The sequence below is a fragment of the Molothrus ater genome, chromosome 2 (assembly GCF_012460135.2).
Source record: "Molothrus ater isolate BHLD 08-10-18 breed brown headed cowbird chromosome 2, BPBGC_Mater_1.1, whole genome shotgun sequence".
Classification (NCBI taxonomy): Eukaryota; Metazoa; Chordata; class Aves; order Passeriformes; family Icteridae; genus Molothrus; species Molothrus ater.
In genome coordinates, this window is record NC_050479.2 from 39,609,663 (window position 1) to 39,632,746 (window position 23,084).

At 40.8% G+C, this 23,084-nt stretch overlaps 1 protein-coding gene across 1 annotated transcript in view; it reads right to left on the reverse strand.

Moving 5' to 3' along the window:
- The window catches only part of PCCA (propionyl-CoA carboxylase subunit alpha), a 273,726-nt gene extending 253,461 nt beyond the window's left edge, over positions 1-20,265 (reverse strand). Inside the window, exons 1-4 of the mRNA XM_036392979.2 lie at positions 20,191-20,265; positions 12,421-12,498; positions 9,238-9,285; positions 9,081-9,149 (exon numbers count right to left, since the gene is read on the reverse strand). Of these exons, the coding sequence (XP_036248872.1) occupies positions 9,081-9,149; positions 9,238-9,285; positions 12,421-12,498; positions 20,191-20,244 (249 nt within the window). The 5' untranslated portion in view covers positions 20,245-20,265. The remainder of the gene's footprint in view (positions 1-9,080; positions 9,150-9,237; positions 9,286-12,420; positions 12,499-20,190) is intronic.
- Positions 20,266-23,084: the final 2,819 nt, after the last annotated feature.

Sequence of the window (23,084 nt, forward strand, 5' to 3'; positions counted from 1 at the left end):
CAGCAGCTGTTTTACAAGGCTAGTAACATTACAGGTCAACAGGTGAGCCGACATTAAACACCAGCTACAAAGGGACTCTGAGAATTCATGCAATGTTATATATCCAATTAAAATCCAAGAATAAAACTTGAAGCACTGCCCAATTAGCACAGCAAGACAGAGGCAGAATGCAGGATCTAAACAGAATATATGCATTTCTATAAATCCAAGTCACCACTCAGTATACCTGTTAGCTTGCACCAACTAGTCAAACACTGATTACCATTCTTCCTGTATAATAAACAAGATACATGAAGGGTTTGGGGGGGTTGGTTGGTTTCAAACAGCTATCAAAGGATGTTAGTTGCTGCCTACAGACTATTCAGCAGTAATAAGTAAAACAGTACTTCATACTTATCCTTTATATAGTGTTTCCTTGATGAAAGCAACCAAGTGACAGATGCTTTTTGTGAAAAGGTAAAAGAATAGAACCCAAAACCACAACACCCACAAAGGACATATGCACCTATTCCTTATACCTAACAAATTGTGTCTTCATTTCCTGTCTCCCATCTTGATTTTTTCAATCTTTCAGACACCTCATAAGCAATTCAGTTTCTTGTTTAACACCCCTCCCTAGAAAAATGGTACCAGGACCTCATCTGTGGAATCCCAGACTCCACACCTGCCTTGAGTGATACAGCTAAGAACCAAGGAAAGTTTCTGGTTTTAAATACAATGCTTCTTACTAGGAAGAAGCAACTGTTAAGATGGCTCTGCTCACCAATCCAGCTCTTCACATTGTGTAAACCTGCATCTCTGATACATATTTTCTCCCCTGCTCTCTTTTCCTCACATCCTCCACTATTAGGATGTGTGATGGCATTAACTCAAGACACTAAATCTACACTGCCTCTCAAAAGGTTAATCAGGTATTCATTCTCCTTGTCCCCAGCCATGTGTCCTGATGCCATCAGCTCTAGCATTCATTAACCTATGCAAAGAGCCACATCAGCTTGCTGATCCACATTTCTTTCTTTTCTTTCCCCCACTGTTCTCATACAGATAAGCAGCCTGGATCCATTTAACAAAAGGCTGCACTCTAGTAGGTACACAAAAGATAGGAAGGAAGAGGACTACACTTAGTAGACAGCAGTCTTACATCAATTGTAGAAGTAATTTTCTAAGTACTTGTGAACGTTATTCATAGAAAATCTGCCTTAGGTCCCTCTCTGTCTAGAGCTCATCCAAGTGCTAAAAAGAAATCCAGCCAAGGGCCTGTTCACCAGTATATACACCCACACAGATAAGAAACCACAGATAGTATTACCAAATAGTATTGTTCCTTAATAGTGCCTGAAAACAGATCATCCTTGAATAACCACAACCGATAACAAATACCACAGTTGGGACAATATGAACCACAGGAGCAATGAATCTGCACAACGAAGCAGCTGCTGCTGAGGACATGGGTGAAGGATGAAGTCAGGACAAAGACAGGACACTCAAAGCCTCATAAGAGGAATCCAAGGGACTTTATGTTCTATATCCAAGGAAGCGAGGCAGCAGGAAACCATGCTGCTGCAGCTCCTCTCTTACAGAGGGAGATGGTAAAACTATCTTTTTTTATCACATTGACAATGTTCAGTTGCATTAAAATTACTACATACAGCACTTTCCATCATCTCTGGAAAAGTCTAGAGATGAGCACAAAGCAAACAGGCTATAATAGACGTACACCAACTTGGTTTCTTAGGGAAACCCAATGTAATAAGGACAGAAAGTTTGAGCCAGAATTATAGCAGCAGGAGACATTGATCCAGAACTGCTGATGGCAGTGCCCTCAGCACATACCTGTGGCTTCAGAGGAAGGAACTGCCTGCTCTCTGCCACTGCTGCCCAAGAGAGACAAATCTAGAACAGGTGAAGCCTAATGACTTCAGCTCTGCTCAGCCTAAAGCTTAAGACCTGATCACAGAGATGCCTGTACATCTCTCCAAACCCCATAGCTCTGGGTAGAGCATCAGAGCCCTGCAGACAGCCAAAGCAATAAAAGTCACTTTACTGACCTACCTCAACTCAGCTCGTTTCTATAAATGGCTACAGCATCTGTCACACATTTCAATGAAATATTTTAATACAAAAAGGTCATAGAAAAAAGTTTTAACTAACTTGATCAAGGTGTCTGGTGTGTTCAGAGCACAGAAACAACCCAGCACAAGATCAGAGAAGTGCTAGAGCACCAGGAGGGAGCACCTAAGCAAGCAATTAGAACGACTTCAGTACACATCAGTATTTAAGTTCAAATCAGGACTGGGGTTTTTTTAAAGTAAATCTCTCAGTCACCCCCACTCAAAACACATATGTCTCTAACATTCAACTGTCTCAAAGCACACGAACCAGATACCTGCTGGGCACAGCAAACCACCACAAGCAGACACCAAACCCTCAGCACCAGACTAGAGCCAAGCACACAGAGATACTGAAAGGCAGAAAAGAAGAACACCAAGTCCTCAGCATGAACCATTTCACTCCACAGATCCACTACCTACTGATGTAGTCACAGAACCACCACTTGACTCTCCACAGCACTGAGGACCTGCACCTTTAAGCTGCAATTAACTGTGCTGACTGGGCTCCCACATTTTCCTCTCCCAAGGGTAGTCCAGTACTTCCAATAACAGCCACTTTCCCTAAATGAGCTTTGTGACAGATTATTTTAATCCATGCATTGATCCTGCAAATAAATCAGCTTGGTAATTAAATAATCATCCCCACAAAAGTAAAAAGATTTGGTATCAATTCCTTCTTTACAACACATACTTTCCACCTGCAAGGCAGTGTCCCCAATTGGGCTGCAGTGTGATGCTTAAAGCATCCTATTGTACATCCTTCCACTGCTTCTTAGTGGTAGAGGTCCAACAAGAATCCAACAAAATTGACATTCAGCTTAACCATCAAACAATGCAACAGGAGTCTGACTCATTTCAGAGGTTATATATGCATTTCACATCATCCTATCACTGATTAAAATACACTAAAAGGCTGAAACTTTAGGATTCTAGAGCTCTGATGAGCAGATTAAGCTTGCATTTTTCACTATAGCCAATGAAAAGTTAATTACTTCCTTCAGCAACCCACTCAGTTTCAAAGCAATGAAACTTTTTTAAAAAAGGCAAATTACTGGCAAGTAAGCTACAATTCTGACCAAAAGCACACTCCTTCCACAGAGGTCCTTCCCTTCATGGGAATATCACACCTGCATTTCTCATGCTTTACAAAACTGTCCAGGAGTTCACTCAATAAAGCATGGGGACAGGATAGTAACATCATCTCCATCCCCCCTCGTGAAGAAATGAACAACATGCTGTCTTGCTTTTGAAACAAAAGGCAAATACACTGAAGGAAGAGCAGAACAGCAACTGGCCCACTCCTGTTCTGCACATTTTGCAAACACTACCACTTCAGAAGAGTTAATTTCTCCAGACAGTACAGGGAGGCAGAGTCCACTCTATACACTCTGGACAACGGCCCAAGAATAATGTACTTCAAAAAGGTATTAAAATATTAGTTTCATTTTTCTATAGGTACTCAAAACTTGGAGATGTCTCCAAGTTTTCTAAGTATAAATCCCTGAAATGCCATTGGGAGACAATGAACTATCAAAATTACTGAATTTCTAGTTTTGTAGCAGATGATGGAAGAAAGCTTTGCACATTTTAAAAGACAAAACAGCAAAAAAAAAAGTAAATGAGAGTTTGGACAAATGTTAAAACCTCTAAGTTAGTTACAATTAAATAAAACTCCTCAGTTTTAGATAAACTTTCACTTTTCAAACTAACTAAATTTTTTACATTAAAACTTAAATGCCAAATTGCCCTCCAATACTTATTTTTGCCAGCTGGATTTCTTAAGTACAAAATAAACTGACAGCATCCCATTAAGCTATAGAGAAGTCTTCAGCAAAATTCTCAGTTTATATTGTTGCAGAAAAAAAACTCATCTTACTCAAATTCATTCAGCTCAATAAAGACATGCTATAGAAACTTATAACCTTTATCAACTTTGCAGTTTCCCTAAACCAGATTTTTCCCCAACCTCCTTCTGAAATACAGCCTCAGACTCCTAGCTTGAAAAAATGTTAGAAAAGGAATATAGATCTTCCATTTCTAGTTAATTTATTTTTTCCATTTTCTGTCACCCAAATTACTACACTTTCTGGACAACAGCTCAATTCTGTGCAATTACTTTTACATAAATAAAGGCATTTGCATTATTTTTCATTTTATATTATGTGGCAGAACAAGATTTAAAACAGGCAGTTTAATACAACACCTGAAGTCTTAAGTGACTGATAGGAAAAACCTTATATGAAGAAGTATAACTCACTGCTCACTACTCTGTTAAGTTTTAGTAGTTTACATTACTTTCCCATGGGATTTTTTCAGTCATTTATAGTTCATTGCTTCATATGGCTATAGAATCCCTGCTGTGTTAAAAAATGCCAAGTAAAATTATATCTCATTCACTGCTTTATGCTATACCTTCTTTTGTTCAGATCCAATTAGTGAAAGCTTGTTCTTCATTTATCATACTTTTAGCTGATTATGTTAGGCACTACAATAGTTCTCTAGCTTTCCTTGACAATGTTTGCACCATCAGTGTTACATTTATGGTTGAGGAGGCTCTTTCATCTTAACCCTCTATTCCAATCAGTTCAGGGGGAAAAGTACATATGATTACTCTTGTTCAGGCTTCTTTGCTTGTTTTCTCATATCAAAAATAATTCCACCAGATGTTTTAATTTAAAATAAAATCTGAATTTTACCGGTCCTTCCCCACTTTACCTATTCAAGTGTAAAGAATCAGTATTTTGAAAGCTGAACACTGAAGTTAAAAAAACCAAGAAAACTTAGCATTTTGAACAGTATACAACTTTTTTCTCTGCTTTTGCCAAAATAACAGATGCAATCAAAGAGTATTAACCACTATTTTAAAGAACCTGAAAGCATCCATTATGATCTATTTTATTCAGTACCACATAAGCAACTGTAATGCTCTATGCGGGTCTCAGCAGCCATTTTGTCATGCTGTTTCTCCCACCACTTCACACATCCTCCCACCTCCACAAAACTAAATGCAATTCAATCCCATTTAATACCATTTCGAGCTATCTATAAATCTGCATTAGTACAGGAGCATCCAAAAGTCTCTGAAGTCACCTATCTCCTTTTAAGTTTTGTTAACATTCTCTTCCCTATCACCATAACAATATTCACCTATAAAAATCTTTCAGATCTTTGGTAATTTTTAAAATTAATAGCACAAAACAGTATATTTTGTTTTTTGTATTCTCCCTCTTCAGGTAAGCTTTATTTGGTTCTCGGCAGGTTGTTCCATTTTTGCCACATTCCCAGTTTATAACAGGGAATTATGCTGCTTCCTCCTCATAACAGCAAAGTTTAAAATTCCTTGAGATGAAAATTCCTTTATGCTCTTCTAGTCTAGTTACTACTTTTATCTATTAATGGTAAATATGTCCAGATTGATATTGCTCTAACAGCATACTCAAGACATTTGCCATGGTGCTCCACAGAAACTAAGTGTGAAAAACAAGAAAAAGCTGTTTCATGGAAAGCTTATATGCACTTCGTTTATTCCCACCACCTCTATTCAGCACTGTAAATTCCACAAGGATTTCAGTAATCTGAAAATTTAAAAGAAGTCAAATATTCAACCAAAAGAAATCTAAAATAGAGCTCTAGGTTAAGATAACTCACAAGTCTTGTAGCACTTTTATTCAAAGAGCATTATTTTAAGATTGTGTATACAATTCCTATACAAACATTAGTGAAAATGCCTGCTTGAATCATTGAATGCATATCACTAGATAAGAAATAAATTAGAAGCTATCACTGAAAAGCCTGAATTGCTAAATACCTTGTGATACCTGTTTTCTTTCTCACCTTAAATATTTAGTGAGCACGCTGAAGGAACTTTGCTTCTGTTCAATTTCATTTGTGTTTTCAAACAGTATGACAAAACCAGAGTCAGTAACAGACCAACTGGACTGCCCTCCTTTTATATTGGTTATATTGGTTATAATTCATTCATATTAAGAGTATCAGGCTACCTGTTTCTCAGTGAGTAGCTATACAGATGACAAGTAATGTAATAAGGGGCTTTAACTACATCTCAAAGGTTACCCCAAGTTCTAAGCATAAATTTATCTATTGTATAGTGCTACTTCTAAACATGTTAATAAAGATTTATTTTTGTAATATATCCCTACCTACTTTGGTTACTTAAAACCCAGTCCCACTATTTACAGAAAAGACAAACACTGTTGGGATGGGCACCCAGTTCAACTGCACATCTTTACAGCTATTTCTGTCTTTGGTTCAGTGACCATCATCATCAGGGTAGCTGCCTATCATACTCATTACTTTTGCAATAGAAGTCATGAAAGAGTGAGATATCCTGTCAGCACAAAATCAAGAGAATACTAACAACTCTCTTGCAGCATCCCATCACTAAGCAAACACATTTTTCCTAGCTCCATGAGGACAGAGATTCCTTTGGCAGGTTGCATCAGCTCCTGAGCATGACTTCAAAACATTTGACATTTTGCTATGACTGGTACAGCCAAGAAGGATGTTGTTGATGAAACATTGGACAGAATTATGAACAACTGTTGTTGGTGACTTTACTGTAAGTAACAGAGTAAAAGAATTTGGCCTGTGGACTCATCTATCAAGGTCATCCAAAATGGCAATCACACACATCACTGCAATGGGCCAGGTCACTCCCATAATGAAAAACTAGAAGTACCCAAGTCATTAAAACAGACAACATCAAGTAAACTCTTTTCCAGTGCAAGCACACAAGACAATGACTGAAGGATCAACAGTAGACATAAATAACATGTATAATTAGACCCAAAAAACTAGCTCAGAATAGTTTTTCAAGTTGCCTTCCTCTCATTTTCCTTTAAATACCTGGAGCTTCTTCAATGCACACAGCTAATGCTTAACCTCATACAGATAGTTTGGTGAGTCTTTAGGTAAGGCTCCAGAGAGCTAAGCAGACACTACATCACCCTTACAGCATTTGTGAGAGCCTCATCTCTTGTCCATAAACTCAAAATGGCAGCATCCCTTCTAACACACTAAATGTTATCTTAATGAACTACCATGAGTATATTAATGCATTTCTGACATACCAGCTTGGATTTTCTTTCTCTTGGGAACTATTACTAATTAAAGACCCTATTTGTATTTTAAAGCTAATACAGCACTGTAGCTCAAAGCAGCATAGACATATTTTCAATTTCCTTTTTGTAAATGGACTATTTGTACACCCTTCCCCCTAAGGTCATGAGTTGTACTTTTTCATGCCATTCTTACTCTCTTATTATGTTCTTCAATCTTGGTTTTCACTTACTGCTTTCAGATCTTGTCACCATTGCATTGTGACAAGAACTGGAAACTTGCATTTCCAGTTCATAGCAGAATCCACACAATCAACAGACACACTGGAGAGAAGACCAATTCATTTTCTCAAGTCTATTATGGACTGGTGAAAACATGTGGGTCTTCTTTAAGCAGCTTTTTAAGTCTATTTTCAGGATGAATTCATGCCAGTGAAAAGGCTATGCAGTGCTGCTAAACAGTGAATCCATTTATCTTTACAGCAGATGCTCTATACATAAGATGGAATTCAAGTACCCATCAGCATGCTTCAGTTTTACTAGAGGAATCATAGATCATACAGAGTAGTTTGTATTCATATTCACATAACCCTTCACTTCCAAAAGAATTAGAATTTATCATGATGTCTGACATCCACCCATTAAGAATTCATTTCACAGCCCATTTAGCACCCACAAGCTACTACATTACCAGTTATGGCTACCAGTTGAAACCCAGACCAAGTGTACTTTCCATTCACCTCAAAGAAAGAAATACATGCCATAAAAATCCATCAGTAGAGCATTTCAGAAAGTCTCATTTCAGTCCCTTGCTCAGTCTACAGCCTATTCATACAAACTGAGCTGGTCATGTAGTAATAGAACCACAAAGGGACTCAGACAAAAGCTATGTCAAAGTCCAAAACTCCCAACAGCTCCCACCTTCATTTAACTCCGAAACACCTAAGTTCTAACTACTTTCAGATTTCATGAACCATGTCTGTTTTTTCAATGTTGAGTAACTCGCCACCTATATTCACAAGTCCTGTCCTACACAAAATATACTTTTTTTTTTTCTGGTAGCTTGTCTGAGTGACCTCTTATTAAATCATAATACAGGGGGTTTAACTCCCTTCCAGATTTCAACAAACTTTCCTGGAACATGGGGGTATCCCTGGTCATTTCTCCTGTAGCAGTTCTTGCAGGCAAGGAATAATACTGTGTTCTCTCTAGTCAACAGGAATATGTAAGTATGACTACACTTGCTGTTATACCACACAAGAAATTATCCCGTTATTGTTGCCATGAATGATAATGAAGAGACTACAAAACCTGAAAATGGGCAATACAGGTACCTTGCTTGTCTAAAAAGCTATTTTAGCACCTTTTCTGCTATGCTGCTGAATATTGAAGGTACATCAATAGCCTCATCGAAGGGAACAGCTCCTTTAAGCCTGTTTAGGATACCTGGTAGAAGGGGACATTTCTCTGGAAAGTAATGAAAACGGCTTACCAGACGCAGGAAAAATTCATACTAAGCTTTATACCTTCTTCTAGGATCCACACTTCATTGCTTTTTTGTGCATAATAGCAAAACAAAATTTAAGTTTTACTGGTACTCTCACACTTGTTGCCCACATCTACATATGTGCACATATATCTAGCTTAATCCACACAAAGAGAAAGGTAGCATTTACACAAACACAGAAGAGTTCACAGAAAAACATGCTAAATACTCATCCAATCCTTCCTCCACCTTGCTATCTCCACTCACTTCAAGCACATAGAGGAAAAGGACATATACAAAGATACTTCAGAATTGCCAATATAACAATAATCACTAAGACTAATAGCTGCAAGTCTTGGTGAATTACTAAAACCTCATCTACCACTTGAATTAAGTAGTACTCACAGCATTGGCGTCGACATCACTGTGTATGGCAACTGTTTTAATCCCCATCTTCTTACACGTTTTGATGACCTACCACATAAGAAGTGACAAATACCAATATTTAAATACCAACACTTTTAGAATTAAATATAAAAAGATGAAAAGGTTACATACTTACTCGGCATGCAATTTCTCCTCTGTTGGCGATAAGCAGTTTTTCAAAAGTCTGAAGGGAAAAGAACAATGAGAGTCTTGAGAAACAAACAGAATCCAAGTTTTTCTCCTTTCAGAAACATGCATTCTTTTCTCCTCCACTTCCACTAAAACCATGGTTTATCGATGAGATTATAATTCTGAGATGACCTACTTTTAAAAGAGTTCTCCTGATTTAAATGATAATATAACAAACAGCATGCTATACTAGATCTACCTAGCACACAGACAGGTTCAGAAGAAAAAGGCTTTGACTATTCACATGAACATTCCTTGGATCTCCTTGCCAACTAGAACCCTACTGCAGCTCTAGGAGTCGGTCAAGCCCAGGGAAAAGGTGCAGTCAGTTTTATGTTGCCTGGAAGCAGCACAGATACATGCTGGTATTATACAGGTACAATGCTAGCAGGTACAGCAGTCACAACCCATAACCAGTATAGATGACCGGGAACACAATACTCATCAATTATGGTAGCCCTTTAAAAGGCATTCCAATCATAAGGAAGAGAGGCTCCACCATGCCTAGTTTGTGGAGGATAAAAGACTGACAGTTTGACCCAGAACAGGCATACCTGCTGAGTTGCACCAGCCTTGCCCCTTCTCCTATCTGAGCCTCACCTGAGGAATTCCACAAAATCCTGCATGGCCATCAGGACATTGTTACACACTAAATACTAAGTAGCATCTGCAATGCAACAGAATAGCAAATCAAACCTAACTACTCCCCCTGAAATTCACTGTCACCTTTCACACTGGAATGCACTAATGCTGCAAATGTACCTTCAACACTTCTAGATCATGCCTGTAAGAGGGAATACCAAGCTGTTGGAAGTCAAAAAGCCTTACACCCTTTCCCATTAAGAAAACAGTGGCAGAGCAGCACAGTTGCTCAGCATAAAAATCTCATTGCTGGGACTGAGGGTTATTGCTGTCATGGGCCTTGCTACTAAACACAGGGGCACTTTGGAACTGCACCTGCTCAGTTATAAATACTGCCACTGAAAGGGACTGTCCTGGGTGACACTCTTATCCCACTGCTTTCTACACCCCAGACGACAGGGATGCAGCTCCAGGACACATCCCAAGTTTGTGAACAGTCCTACTCTGCCTCCCATGCTCCAAATGAAAAACATACAATAGGGAACCAGCAGGACTGTCTCCTTCAGGGGCATACCACATCAGTCACACCACATCAAGTTTATCAAATGATACCCAAAGACATTTGACAGCTATCCTTCCTCCACTACACCAAACAGCTTGCTTTCAGAAGGATTAGGGGAAGAAGAGATATTGCACCACAACAACTAAATGGTTTACTAACCTTACAGTCATTAGCTAATTTAAGGAGGGGAAAACAGGTGCCTGAGGAGAGGGAGGAACACTGCAAAACCCCAATAGGAACTGCCATTGACAGACTAGAACACATTATTTGCTCTACACTCCAGAGAAACTCAAGGTGCCCTTGACCAAATTTACTTTTTCAAAGTCAGGGCTGAGCTGACATCACATGACCAGTTTAAAAATACTACCACGTGATAACACTATACAGAAATTAAGTGATAAGAAACCCCTCCAGGTGAGAGCTGCAGCAAGCTTACACAGTAAATTCAGCCAGAATTGCTGAATACCACTGCCCAGTGCACTGGCACACCTGACGCAGATGGATCTTGAACAAGCTCAATTATCAGAGGTACCAATACTTTAAGAAAACCACAGGAGCTACCAACTTTTTTTGAAGAGTTCTTAGCTGGTGATCTGGTCTAAAAAGGTTATCAACATCATAATACACAAATTCTTCCCAAGTCTAAATCTCAGCATTCTAGGTACCTAAAGATTTTCAGGCATACAGACTTGAGGGGGAATTTAAAAAATACTCCCAAATACCTGGTACTGAAAAGCGTCATGATTCAAGTTCACCATCAACCTAGTTCTTGGTACATAAATGCTGTTTTATTAATCAGCTGTGATCACAGTACAAGACAAGACTTTCAATATCAAGATTATAAGAATATTTGACATTTTAATTTCTCAATTCTAGTCTCTGTCTAAAGAAACAGATTAGACTCCAGTCCAGCACAATAAAAAATAATTAAAATCACATACTGCTTTGGAGTAACATTTTTAATATAATTTCAACTAATTAGGCTGAAAAGGTGTGACATGAAAGTCTTATCATTACAAAGACAGTTTAAGTGCTTTTCAGGTTTGTTTTGTTCACTCCCCCTTCCTCTGTCCGTGGTAGTCATGAAATGACATAGCTTCTAATTGAGAGAAACCAAATACCCAACTATATGGCCTAAATATAATTATGCATTTAGAAAAGCAAAGGAACCTTAATTAAGCAAGAACCTTAAGAAAAAGATATCTTCCGAAAAAACTGTAAAGCTACAGTTCTAGGTACACACTGGTTTTCTCCATTTCCTAATATTGTTTTACTTCTAGTTAATTGCTTCTACACTGGTGTATAAGGACAAGCCTATCAGTCCTGAATTGTTGGCATCCTTTCCCTTGAATATTAGTGTACCTTCAGTCACATTATTTTTCCAAGTGTGTTACTTCAGAGGCCATGCCAAGACAATCTCCCAGAAGGAAAGTTTTTCTTGGCTCGTAACTGTAAATTGAGATTACTACTGCACAATTCCCAAGATGAGGATTTGCTATTCTCTGCAGGCTTTAAAGGCCCATCTTTTTCCAAGGTCTGAAGTTCTCACCCCCATGCCCGGTCATCTACCAATCATGCTGCCACTGTTACAGAGTTTTGTTTCCACAAACAGCTTTTGGCTAGCCTAGCTCCTGAGTGTTTTAACAGGCCCATTACCACCCACACTACGAAAAACATTAACAGTTGTTTCATAATTATAACATGTTCAGGCCAGTATGTGACTTTCCCAAGCTCACAATCACTTGTTAAGCCTTTTGGGATACACCCAAAGTAGTATTCCAATCTTGCTTGACATGTATCGTGCAAAAGCAACTTCTTTTTTGGTTTAGAAAGAAAAACATGCTATTAAACCAGTGATGGGTTATACCACAAGAACTACCATTGTTAGTAGCAGCACAAAGAAGAGGGCAGCTTAAAAACCCAAAAATCAGTATTATATTAGTATTAGTAAGATGTCAAAAAGAAAACATGCACCATACTACTTACCTTTTCATTTGGATCATACACAGACGAATAGAGTTTATGTGAAGTTATAAGGCACCATCTTGAACACAGTGTGTCCCACTATAGAAGAAACAGGGAGTTAAGCCTGTTACAGTATGCCATTACATTAAAAACATTTCATACGCTGACATCTCGAGGAAACATCCATAGTCTTTCATTCTCTCACCAAGTGGATTAAAGCTCATAGAGAACTGCCCTTCTCCAAGCAAATACCCACAAACAGTAACCAGAAAAAATTCAGAAGCTCAACATAGGAGGTCATTAGCTTGAGCATAACGTTTTTTGTAATATATTCTCTACTATATCATCTTCTTTCCTTCTTGCTCCAAGAAATACCTACAAGAAATTCTCAAAAGAGCGTACATGCATATGCCTGTACACAGTGGTGATGGGGAGAGGCCTTCACTGCTGGGCATACAGCAGGCAGCAGACTGGCCCATACAGAGGGGAGAAGTAGAACAGACTTAAGATGCTAGCTAAGCTCTCAGTCTTACCTATCCCAGGCTCCTGACAGCACTCTGAGGAAAAAGAGGTCTTTTTTTCCCTTAGACTTCTGCTCTGAACCAACTCCTACACAGACAGTTCCTATAGCTAGATATTTTTGCACAACACAGGAAAAAGCAGTACACAGATGCTATTTCAAAGAAAACACAATAGATTATATCATAGATTTGTAAGTGAATCCAAAAGGAGATTAAGATGGGTATTACTTAAGCAAGTCATTTTACAATGTAATGGCAGTTAGCCATAAACAAAAATAATCATACAGATAGAATGATACCACACCAAAGATACATCAATACAGACAGCTCTGGCAAAGTCACACTTAATCACCCATGTGGAAACAAAAACAGTATAAAAAGCCTTAATAATAGATATTATCTAGTAGGAAACACAAAACAGCAGTGACAGAAACTGCCAGAACTCAGAATCTGTCAATTCTGTCTTAAAGAATGTTTTCAAAAGTTGCAGAGATCTGAGGAAGTAGTAGAAAGTAAAGGGTATCCTGTGAAAAGACTGGGGGGAAAAAGATACAAATATGGACTACATTAGAAAAAAGATCAAAAAATAAGGAGGCACATGTTAACGTAAAGAGCTTAATTAGAGAGTTCAGTTGCATCTTCCACAAGGGTAGTGAACTTAGGACAGTTCAAAATTTGATCAAATTTTAAGTTTACTGTAAGCTCATATTGACTTTGAAGTAACAGTGGCTGTCAGTAACTGGAATGTGAGCACTCCCTATACAGCCCTCTAGCCTGATTAAGTTTGAAAATACTTCTCATGTTGTATCACAGAAAGCAGAAACCAGCCACGGGTTGAGAAGGCCATCACATTTGTAATGCAGCTGATCTTTTAATGTTATAAAGGAAAAACAATATATTTCAACACAAGTAAAGGAAGCCTTAGAGCCATACCACCTCTTGCCAGCTCCAACCAAGCCTCATGAGCAGAAAGCTACTATAGTTACACAAATTGTTTAGTTGCCAGTTACTAGTGGCAAACATAGTTCCCAGATAATCCACCTATGCCTAATTCTTCCAAACAATTCACAAGTGTTTAATTTTTCCTGAAACTAAAAAAGGTTAGTGGAAAGCAACCACTCCACCTTGTTCACTGAGTTGTTTTCCATTCAGTTTTGTTTGTTTTGGTGGGGGTTTTTGCTTCTTTTATTTCTTTCACTTCATTCCTCAAAGATAAAAACCAAACCAACCTGAAACACAAATCATTTGATATGCTAGAATCAAATTTGCTAGAGGTTCCTTTGGTTTTTTGGGTTTTTTTTCAGGAGTATATTATTCTTCATCTGAGGGTGTGACAGTACAATTGGTTTTAGGCATTAAAGAGATGGAGTAAAGGACAGAATTCTGCAAGCTGCAATCACACCTGCCAGCTGGTCATTATCCCAAGTTTACAGCACAATTGTTACACCTTCAGTGACTGTACTGTGATCTAGATATAGTCAGAGGGCAGAGAAAGGACATCTAGAGAAGCAGCGGAGTACACTCTTCTGCTCCAGAATACACATGGTTAAGCAGATTGGGTCCCTCTCTTCAGAAACACTATTAACAGAAGCGCTTGAGAGACCTCAAATAGCCTAAAGAAGGTCATACAGGACACACAAAAACTCTCCACGAGTTAATATTATTCATTGGAGAAAGCGCTTGTTAAGGGTCAGTGGGGCTAATCTAAATACTTGCAGTTAGCAGGGAAAATGCAACAACCAGGCAAGGAAGGAAAAGCTTCTGAACTTTCTTGTAAATACCTTTCATCCAAAACTAGTTTTGGATGCCTGTGAGAAGCCAGAAGAGCTATGCACAGGAGACTGGAAGGAAAGGCTATGATGGGGGAAATTAGCTAGCATTAAACTGTAGAATCTTAGCCATCTTGGGAGGGGAAAAAAAAAAAGCCCTGTTAAAACTTTTTATGCAGAAAGAATAAAATTACCAAGCAATTAAAACAACTTGGAAAAACTTTAAACCACAGTCAGCTCTGGTTTTACACTATAGAATTGGACAGATTCCATATAAAAATCTTGTAATAGCCTAACCTAACTACATACCTATGTTTAAAAATTTAACTGCCTCCTCTCATACACACAAGCAAATCACTGAGAAAGTCAAGTTCAGCCCTGAATCGAGTACTTGTGGGGTAATTTCCTAAAATAAATCAAGCATACTGCTCAACTCCAGTTCACAGCTTTTAAAAGAAGGGTTTCTATATACACTAAGGTTTAAAAGCTTGCATCCACTTAAAGAAATATGTCTTTCGAGGTCTGCTCCTAGCCACTAAGAGCAATTGAATACTTACTTAAAAATAAACAAGCATTTTGAAAATAATGCATATCTGAGGCCACAAAGGAATGTTACTAAATTGCCATCTCCAACCCTACAGCTATGCAGGTATCACCATCAACCCCCTAGGCTCCCGAGCTCCTGCCATAGGTAGGTTCTTTAAGAGCTACACCAAACCCCCAAAGACCTCTCAAACCAACAAGCCAGCAAAGCCAATCTAACTCTCAAGCTACATCCTTAATTGGCTGCCTCCCCCAAACCACACATGCCCCCGCTATTATAACTTACACAGACATTTCCTCAGAACACAGCCCAGAGAGCTCAGCTTGACCTAAATGCTTCCTTGTATCTTGTAAAACTAGGAGAGAGCAGTAGTGTCATCTGGTATAACCTATTCTTGTCATAATTTGTTACTTCCATTTGATAAAGCTTTTGACTCTTGAAAACCCAAGAATGCAGGCTATTCATTTATGAGAACTCAATCCTAGACTTCTACATCTGGCTTAGAGTTTCCCATGTCTAGCAAATTTTTGGAAAACAGATAGTATTTTGGAAAAAGCATCCTGCTTTGTCTATTATTAATTGCAAAATAGCCAAACTGATCTACAACAGCCATAGCAGTCATAAAATAATTTCATATTAAAAAAAGAAAAATCAAACAACAGAGTACCTTGTAGAATAGTAAGCCCATTGCACACTCACTTTGAGACCTCAGAGACAAACTGCCTCCCCTTGGGCACCCAACCCTAGGAAACCTCCTGAGGTGGTTTAAGGACACAGCATACAACAGCAAAACAGAAAATTTACTTATTATTTAGATATGGCTTATATGTGCATTTTTAAAGGCTTACATGCCCTCATGGAGGAAGGAAATCTCCCTGCCATGCTGGTCAGCTTGTAAATAACCCATTGATACTGAGCTTTACAGGCAGAAAAAGGTCTCAGTGTTAAATGGAGACATGGAGCTCCAGATTTCAGGCAGGAGAAAACCATCATATATCAATATTTGCTGTAAGAAGTCTAGTATGGGAAGGAATGTGTATTTTAGCATTACTAGAAAATACAGTAAGCAATACCCAACAGTAACAGCCAGACTAGCACATTTCTTTTCACTATACAAATTCTACCTCTGCTAAGATTTTTGCCCCTACACTTTCAGAGACTTGGATGTAAGATACCATAAAAATAACCCCTTTATCTTCGTGGTGTATCTAGTATTAGCCAGCAGTATTCCTGAGTAGTTATAAAACTAACTAAAATTATTATTTCTTTTTGCATGTTTTGATTACACAACAACTGTTCCCAAATCTTTATTTCAACTCATTTGACAACAATTTCCTGTGTGTGGAACTCTACTGATGGGGTAGGTATAAAGCACATAGGAAGCAGACACCCTCACATGACTGCAAGACTTTTAATCTCTAAGGCTGAAAACAGAGCTTGATAATAGAATATTGTACAAATCTTGTAAACAGAAAGGGAAACATAACACTTCTGTATTTCTTTTCTCTAAGGAAGCACTTTCCCTTCCTTTGTATGCTCAGAGTGCTGAACAGCCAAGCCCTTGTAACTGTAAGCAGATTCTCCTGAAGCCATCTGCAAACACAGCTGTGGTACAAGGCTCTGTAATGCACACTGCACTTCAGTGTCCCTTCTCCCTGACCAGACTGACAAACACCCACGATTCTAAGAACAGGAAATCTCTTTCGTATCTGCCAACATAGCATACAAACTACAAACAAGGAAACACTCATCCACCTAAGGCTAGTTTTTTAAGCTCAATCTTTCCTATATCCAGGTAGCTTCTCCTCTGTGCCAGTCCCTAAAGCTTGTTAGTGAACCAGGCATGGGAATACAACCAGCTGAGAAGCTACTCACAAGGAGTGGGAAAAACATTCTCAGCCAGATTCCAAGATATCCATGCAGTAGTGCTGGCACAAGCTGGAGGGAGGCAGGAGCAGCCTGTGGTCAAGACCTAGCAGCTGCAGAAAGTTGGAACAGTTTCTAATGGCAGCAGCCTTAAGAGGTCCAGTAAGGCTGGCTGGCACCTGTGAAATAGATCACAGTACTGTAACAATCCATGCAAGCTGGGGACAGACAAAATAAATTAAACCACAAAGAGTGTTTCAGAACAAGAGTGACATTTTTTACCCAACATAGACTTTAATGAACTCTCAATTTTTTTTTCCTTTCAAAACTTTTTGTTATACATTTTCCCCAGAGTACATAGCACTGCATGCCTTCCCTAAAAATTCCAAAAAGCTACTCCTGGAACCAGAAATCTCTACCTGAATTACACTTTAAGAGTGCTTGCCAATACTAAAAACTGTAGTTTACATACTAGAAACAATCACTAAACTCCAGAAGTTAGTGGCTACATTCATCTCCACAAATTGGCAATCATTTGAACTCCCTTCCCCAGTAGCAAATGATATCCAACCTTGCTATCCCATCAGCCTGATACTTCTGCACTTAGGAACAAGGGTGAAAATATTTCCCTGGAATAACAGCATGCTAAAAATAACATCACAGGAGAGAGCAAGGGGCTCCCACTATACAGATAACTTCCATGACTTAAAAATTTTAGGTGCACGGATGGCAGAGAAACTTTCCATACATTTAATTCAATTACTAGAAAACTTACCTACACTGATAAAATCTATATCAGCAGTTTACTCCTTAAGTCAGGATGTATAGTATTTGTCACTTCCTTTTACATTATTTTAAACAGTCCAGAAGCTCTCTTTCAAGAGTTTCATGACTGAAATATAAAAGCCATGTCCCATACACATTTTCTGATGACAGCCTTCTTTCAACATCAGGTTTTCTCACAGCTACAGAAGTGCAAAGCATTTAAAATGAAATTTTGGTTATATTCTAAGCAGAACCCATTCTGCATAAAACCTAAACAGAAGTGACAGGCACTACATTAGAAACAGAGTGGACAGTCAAATCCCCAGCTCAGTGTTTCTGCACCTTTCTCAGGTCCTTTATTAATTCCCACATGAAAGCAGCACAAGAAGTTAAGGACATCTCAGTAGCTACTAGCCCTTGCAAAAATTGTTGGAGTTCCAAGCATAGTCAAGTTTGAAGACGTCAATTTCTAATTTGTCTATGTCAGCAAAACATAAAAGAATGTATAGAAACAATTTCGATGCAAATTCATTTTATTAGAAGTTTCCCAATATATTGTTGTCTTGATGGTGACCTTCAGGGCTATAAATCACTTCAGTGATATAACTCACGAGTGCTATTAAGTAGCTATAAAAACATTTTGTTTTACAGAGGTGCCACTAATGCAACATTTTCAATACTGCGTGCACTGATGCTATCAGACAAGACCCTTGAGATGCCAGAGAGAAGGAAACAAAGAAGGCCTTTTACAGCCTCCTAAGGACTGACATCAGTCTTAGAACTACTTAGTAGGAAGAGCAGAAGCTTTCCATATCTCTATATCTATATCTCACATCCTCATGGCTACCAAAATCAGATGTCAAACAGGATGGGCCCTCCGTTAATGTGAAGTCATCTCCAGTTAAACAACTCTGGTTTTCAAAAAGCTTCTCTTGTGTACACCTTCTCAGGAGAACAGGTTTACTAGGTGTATTTCCTAAGGAAAAATACTTGGGCAAAATACATGCTGTTTTCCTCTTTAATCCATTTTCAAAATTCCCTGCCCACAGAAACCACCTCTTTTACATGATTCCTAGAAACAGGTGAGGAGTTCCTTACAGTATTGCTATGAGGCAACATTTCTAGAGAGAGGCCCATCCCAAACCCTCAGGGGTGCACTGGGCAAAACATTTTCTGTAATTCATTACACTCTTCTCCACTGGAACACTACACAAATTTTCCTTTTCAGGGAAAAAAAACTGTAAATTCTTTCTACAGCAAACAATTAGAAGTGCATTACACTACTTTTCCCATAAAGAAACTAACTGCAGTGTCATTCAACTGTTACACAACACAATGTGCAAATGCTGTTTGCTCTTATATAAAATAGTGTCTTTCTCTTAATACAATCTGTAGAGGTAACAGAGGTGAAAACACAGCAGGTGCCTCAGTGAAGCTACTCCACAGGCTACAGAATAAGGTTTTCTAGATAATTTCAGGTCTTCATCAAAAATATTGGTATGGTTCTGCAACGAGTTTATTGCATTTCTATGAAAAGCAAGTAAAGCTTTAAGCAACAGCAGAAAGCACCATAAGTATATGGGGTTAAGGGGGAGGTGGGGGAAATGGGGAGGGAAGAGAACTCCTTGCTCTGTTAGCTAACATTTTACAACCAAAAATAGCACAAAACGACCCTCTATCTCAGAGTTTCCATAAGCTTGTGTTTAACAGAGGGAAAGGGCAGAAGGAAACTGAAATCACAGAACCTCAGAATCAATCAGGTCAAAAAAGACCTCTGAGATCATCGAGCCAAACCTATGGCCAAACACCATCACGTCAACCAGACCACGGCGCTGAGTGACACGTCCAGTCTTTCCACGAACACCGCCGGGAACGCTGACTCCACCATCCTAAAGTATCACATAACCCGGCTCACCAGCAGAAAATTAACTTAAAAAAAAACCAAAACAAACCAAAAATCACGGTCTCCTGGCAACATGCCGACGGGACATACCACGGAAGGGCCTCTCGGGTGCCGGGAGCCCGCAGGCACAGGAGCCGGGCTCCACAGCCCCCGGCAGCCGCCTGCTCCCAGCCGCCTCTCGCCGACCGCCCCCGGCCCACCCGGGGCCGCGGCCCAGCACACACAGCGCTCCCCGAAGCCGCTCGCCCAGCCGGGGATCCCCACCGGTCAACGGGGAAGCTCCTCGGGGGAGACACCGCCCCCCCTCCGCCCTCAGAACAGCCCCCCGCCCGCCGACCCTATCCACGGAGAGCCTCCACCACCCGCAGCTCAGTGCCCCCAGGCCGTCGCCACTCTCGTGCCGGCCCCGAAGGCGACGCTCACCCCCGGCAGCCGCGCCCGCCGGCCGCCGCAGCGCAGGAGCGGAGCCAGCGCCATGTCCGCGGCCGCCGCTGCCCGGCCGCCCTTTCACCCGCGCCGCCGGGGCCGGGCCGCGCGCAGCCAATCCCGGCGCGCGCCCGCCCGCCGGGGGCGGGGAGGGCCGCGAGGGGCCCGCCGCGCGCCGCACGTGCCCCTCGGGGTCGCGCTTGCGCGTGCCGCTCCGGGCGCGGCTGCGGCGGCTGCGCGCGCGCGCGCCCGGCGCGTGGGGCTGACCGCGGCGGGACCGCGCCCCGTGCGCGCGCACGGAGCCTCAGGACATCCCCGGCTGGAAGGGACCCGCAAGGGCCATCCCAGGACAACTGCTGGCCCTGCACAGGGCAGCCCCCGAGGCACTCCATGGGCCTGAGAGCATTGTCCAATGCTTGAGCTCTGCCAGCCTGGCGCTGTGACCCCTGCCCGCGGAGCCTGTTCCAGGGCCCAAACATCCTCTGGGGAAAGAACCTTTTCCCAATACCCGGCCTAAACCTCCCTTGACACAGCCTCGTGCCCTTACCCTGAACGTATGGGGCGCCTGCTCCTGTGCACCAGCCAGGAGCCACAGCAGCACTGGGAGGGGACCCATCCCTCCCCTGGGCTTCCAAGGAGAGAAGGTGCAAAGCACAGCTGTGACAAGCTCCTGCCCTACGAAGCACAAGCACGGTCGGCATGAGAGAGATGCTGATCATCCTGTGCTTCACATCATCCGCAGCATGTACTTGCTGCTTGGCTTCCTAGCACGCCAGAAACTCTGAGTCAGCTCCTTCTGAAATTGCCTGTGCAGCCAGGTCCACGTTCTCTGCTGCAGGTGTGCTGGTCTCAGCTGATGGACATGACAGAGTAGTGCCGAGCCCCAAGTAAATTGTCATGCCAGGAAATGCTGTAAAGGTTTTACCACAATGAGGGTGCGTAAGTGTCACTGTGACCATCTCAGACCTCTGTTGAAATGCAACAGAGGCATAAACTGCCCACAGCACTGAAGCATAGAAAAGACACAGTCCAAGCTGTCCGAATGAAATGAGTGTTCACAAAGCATAGGAATAAAAGAGCTTTTTCCTTTAAATAGCATTATTTCTACCATTTTTCCCTACCATGGTGATTGGAGAAATTAGGGTAAACTCAAGCCTTCATCCTTACTACAGTAGCAGATCAAGACTACGTTTCCTGAGGCTGAAAAACAATTATTCCCAGTTAAGAAAAGGGAGTGGGTCATAGTTTGCCCTTCACCCAAGACATGCTTTACAACAACCTCCTGAGCAATGCACACATTTAGGTTAGGAATAATCCCCTCAGACCTTAGACCAGTCTAGGTCCTTGGGCAGTTAGAAGGTGCTTCCTATTCAGCCAGATGATTATGTAAGTGCAGGTTTTACCAGATTACATCATCCCCTCAATTCACACATCATTACATAACAACCCTTATATTTTATACCTTTATAGCCCTCAGTAAATTCTCTCAGGAGGATGAAGCTAGGATCTACTCAGTGTGCTGGTCAATAAGATGAGAAGCAAAAGGAGAAACTGAAACACAAAGTTCCACCTGAACGTGAGGAAGGTCTTCTTTACTGTGAGGGTGACTGAACAGTGGAAGAGAATCCCCCAGAGAAGCTGCAGTCTCCTTCCCAGGAATTACTCAAAAGCCACCTGGAATCAATCCTGAGGAACACCCTGTAGGGGTCCCTGCCCCAGCAAGGAGTTTGGACTAGAAGACATCCAGTGGTCCCTTCTAACCTTAACCATTCTGTGAACTCTGCTGCATACCAAAGATTTGTGAAATTACTTCTCTCCCTTTCCCCCCAAGCAAGTAGCAAAAATGAAATCAGCATTGGTTCCCCCTCTGTTGCACATGTACACATTTGCTCTGCTGCATTAACAACAACCACACAGGTGGGATCAATGCAAGAAAACTCTTCTGAATGTCTAGAGCAGGTCACCTTATTTTCAGTTGATCATCACAAGCAGACCCTGTAGATTTTTTCAGTAGATGTGGAGAGCCTTGAAAGTAGAAGAGACCAAGAGCAGAAGGGTGGTGGACTGACCACATCCACCAGAGGCACTTCCTTAGGTATATGAGATGCAGGGACAGACACACCACAACATGGTGTTACTGCATTAGAACAATATCCCGAGGCACCTGACGTCAGTTCCTCCTGCCCTCATAAAGCAAACAGTCACATGGCATCCCGGCATGTTTTCTTTCCCTCTACAGAGGAGATTCTCTTTGCCAGCCCGGCTGAGGGATGGCAGCCACCTACAGAGGCGCATCAAAGGAGGCCCCCCACAGCTGCAAAGGGAAACTGTCTGGGATTACACACAGACACCGCCAGCTGGGTGCATAAAGAACGAACTTGATGAGAAATGGCCTAATGCAAGCCTGTTTCCAAGTGAAGCTAAGGCTCCTCGGGAGTCGAAGAGACTGGGGCAAAAAAGAAAAAAAAAAAGCTAATCGCTCTGCACATGAAGTTTTCTGCCTTCAGTATGATTTGATTCTGACTGACATGTTTCTACTAGCAGTCTTTTTGCTTATTCGGTTTTGTAGTGGGTAGTGCACACAAAATATAAAATTTTGTTTCTGTAAGAAAAGGAAGATATGTAATGGATCAAGATCATACACAATTACTATTGAACATTCAAAAAAGAGAGAACTTACACAGCATCACTGCTAAAGAAATTGTAGATATTCAAAAATTAAATTGTGAAACTAAAATATCTAGAATAATTAAATGAGTTTGGATAAAAACAAAGACCTTAAATCTGCATGCCTGTAAGCACATTTGTAACATCATAACTCAATATAAACCCCAGTCTCAGTGAAGCTGTTAACACACAGAAAGTTAAGCAGGTTTATAAGACACTGGAAC